The 2,820-nt window shown below is 39.5% G+C and overlaps 1 protein-coding gene across 1 annotated transcript; it reads right to left on the reverse strand.

The window, feature by feature from the left end:
* Nucleotides 1–826: 826 nt before the first annotated feature.
* Nucleotides 827–2,639, reverse strand: LOC112453540 (transcription elongation factor SPT6-like). The gene is made up of 4 exons (XM_025014337.1): nucleotides 2,552–2,639; nucleotides 2,201–2,445; nucleotides 1,495–1,942; nucleotides 827–1,374 (listed from the first exon to the last, which is right to left on the reverse strand). Exons 2-4 carry the CDS (start codon nucleotides 2,340–2,342, stop codon nucleotides 1,167–1,169), a joined length of 798 nt encoding a protein of 265 aa, XP_024870105.1. The 5' UTR covers nucleotides 2,343–2,445; nucleotides 2,552–2,639; the 3' UTR covers nucleotides 827–1,166.
* Between the last annotated feature and the right edge of the window lie 181 nt (nucleotides 2,640–2,820).

Raw genomic sequence — 2,820 nt, forward strand, 5'->3', positions numbered from 1 at the left:
TTAAATGAAAATCGTAGTCGATGAAAATACAAAAGATAATTGTTTTCGTTTCTGTTTTTATACAAGAAAATTTACTCGTAAATAAGACATTAATAGGATCCAAGCTATTTAGCGATTTCAAGTAAAGGGCTATTTTAGCGACAGTATTTTGCGACAGTATTTTGAACGATTTAAATATTTTGCAGATATTTTTTATATAAAGACTATTTGAGTATATAACGTATATAACAGATTTCTATAAAATACCTAGATCGCTGACATGTTACAGTTATGAATCAGTCCGAGACAAGTTTTTCAGTCATTTCATGAATCTGTACATATGTATAATAAAGTAATGCTGGTGTAAGCATTCATTAAAACAACCATTATATCCTGAAATCATCTGACTTCTATTTTCCAAAGATAGCAGTCCAGGTATTTATGTATAGAAATCTGTAAACAATGTAGAGTTCATATTCAAGAGAGGTTGTACCGATGCTGATACAATAAGTAATTAGATGAATCAGTTCTCTATATTAACATACATGATGGCACCAATGAAAAATGTAAAACATATTTACATATATTTGAGCAATAATTCAGTTACAATCATTTTTTCAATATTATCCTATCAACATACCCGCAAAAAAAAACTAACAATAAGTTGACTAGTCTTGTATTTAATGTCTTTCCATTATAAACCGATAAATAAAAAGTTTTCGAAAATTATTACAATATAGTAAAAATGATTCCAATAAATTTAACAATTCGATATAGTTTTTATAAATTACTTTTCATTGATGCCATCAGTATACAAGAAAATGAATCAAGACGATTGCAGAGCGTGTTCAGGCCTTCGTAAAGTTTCCGTAAATTTTATTATATACATAGGAAGAAATCGCGTAGTTAGAAAATAAATTACACCGTACTTTACAATCGTACACTACAACACCGTAGTTTACAATCGGCGATCCCTCTCTTGATCGCAAACGAAACCTCGCATGCAAAAAAGTGGAAGAATTTACTACGTGTTGCATGTCTGCAACGATTAATGATCGGTTTAATTTCGCTAGCAATCGACGTCTCAGGATGAAAGCCCCGTCGTCGAGAGTACGCGCACTCTTATTATTCATTCATAGCGTGATATGACGTTGTCTAATAAATATAATCAGCTATGCACAATCCCGTTAGCTCTCGTCGTACAGAGGAGTACCGTCTCCGCTGAGCGACATACTTCGTGGACTAGAATTTGTATGTGGGGTGCCTCGCGGAGATCTGTACGACGGAGTACGCGTAGACGAAGGTCTGCTCCTTCCGGAGGGCGTTGTTCTGCCGACCGGCTCGTCATAGTTACGTGGAGTTCTTCTAGACTCCTCGTACCTGGGCGTCGATCCGCTGAAAACACATTCAACACATTGATGATAATCGAATGAAGAACATTAACATTTCAAATATCAATAATTTTTAATAGGAAAACATGATCGTTATTTAATACATATTTATTATTGCACTTACGAGACTCGCGAACCGCTTTTTATACGTGCTGCCCAATCCTCGGCGGCCTTCTTCCAATCCGTCGGGTCGCCGAAAGGAGTGGACAGAGGTGGTGTAGGTCTGTGCGATTGAGCAGACCTGTGATGGCTGGGTGTCATCGAGGGCGGCGGCGGGTGCACGAAGGGCCCTTGATGATGGCTAGGGGTTTGTTGGCCGTATCTGGGAGTAGGCTGGCCATGATGCGGAGTGTGATGAGGCGTCTGGTACGCGGTCATAAACGGAGTTTGGCCAGACGGCGTATACGGCGTGTTGAGATACGTGTGTACTCCGCCGTAGCCGGTAGCGCTAGCCGCTCCGGGTGTGTGTGGCGGATAGTGATGCGGCGTCTGATTCGCCACTTGCGATAGCGAGTGCAACATGTGATGTGGGAGGTTCTGTGCAACTCGCTGTATTGCTTCTTGATTCATTCCTGAAACAATATCGATCGAAATAATAGCAATTAATACATTTGCAGTCCTTGTGCTCTTACTTGTGCGTTTCATTTCATTTTAGCGAAAAATTGTAGTTGTTAACACAGAATATATATATATGTAAAATGATTTTATCTTGAAATACAATATTTTTTCCTAGTAAAATATATTTTGACCTATACTAAGATTCCAGGAATTACTTTCATATAAAAATTATGATGACTGACAGTTCGCGGTGATGATATAGACAGACTTACCGCTAACTCTTCCTGGCGTAGTAGTGTAAGGTGTCCTAGAAGTCATTGCGCCGCGTGGTGTACTCGGAGTGGATTGTCCAGGGACGGGATCCCTAAAGTGTTCCTTGAACCAGCGTAGTAGATCGCTCACCCTACCGAACATCTGCGCTCGAAATCTGAAGCCCTCGGATGTCACTGTAACGAACTCGTGGCGACAGCGAGTACGCGGCAGATATATACGAGAGTAGGAACTTTCCAGGATAGGTCTATGAGGGGAAAAAAATTAATGAAATTATTTTTAAATTAAAAGTGAAGAAAATTTTTGGGAAATTGCTGGTGTTACGTGCGTAAACCAGCTACGCGTTTACTTACCTTAGCTGCCGATATGATGTAGGGAATTCCACCAGGATTTTCCTTCTTCTGTTCCTTCAGTATATCCTCATCTTTGTCTTTGATTCCCTCCAAGTTGGGCTTGTAGTATTTGAAGTCCAATAATTCGGAGGCGTAAGCGGCCATGGGATTCACATGTCGAGCGATAATCTCATCCAAATTCTCGAACTCCTCGTTGCCGATCCATAGGCTCTGCGAATTTACAAATATGTAAATCGTTATTTATATAAACATGACTAAATCCCTCAAAG

This window comes from Temnothorax curvispinosus, unplaced genomic scaffold, assembly GCF_003070985.1.
Source record: "Temnothorax curvispinosus isolate PA1 unplaced genomic scaffold, ASM307098v1 QBEX01004493.1, whole genome shotgun sequence".
Classification (NCBI taxonomy): Eukaryota; Metazoa; Arthropoda; class Insecta; order Hymenoptera; family Formicidae; genus Temnothorax; species Temnothorax curvispinosus.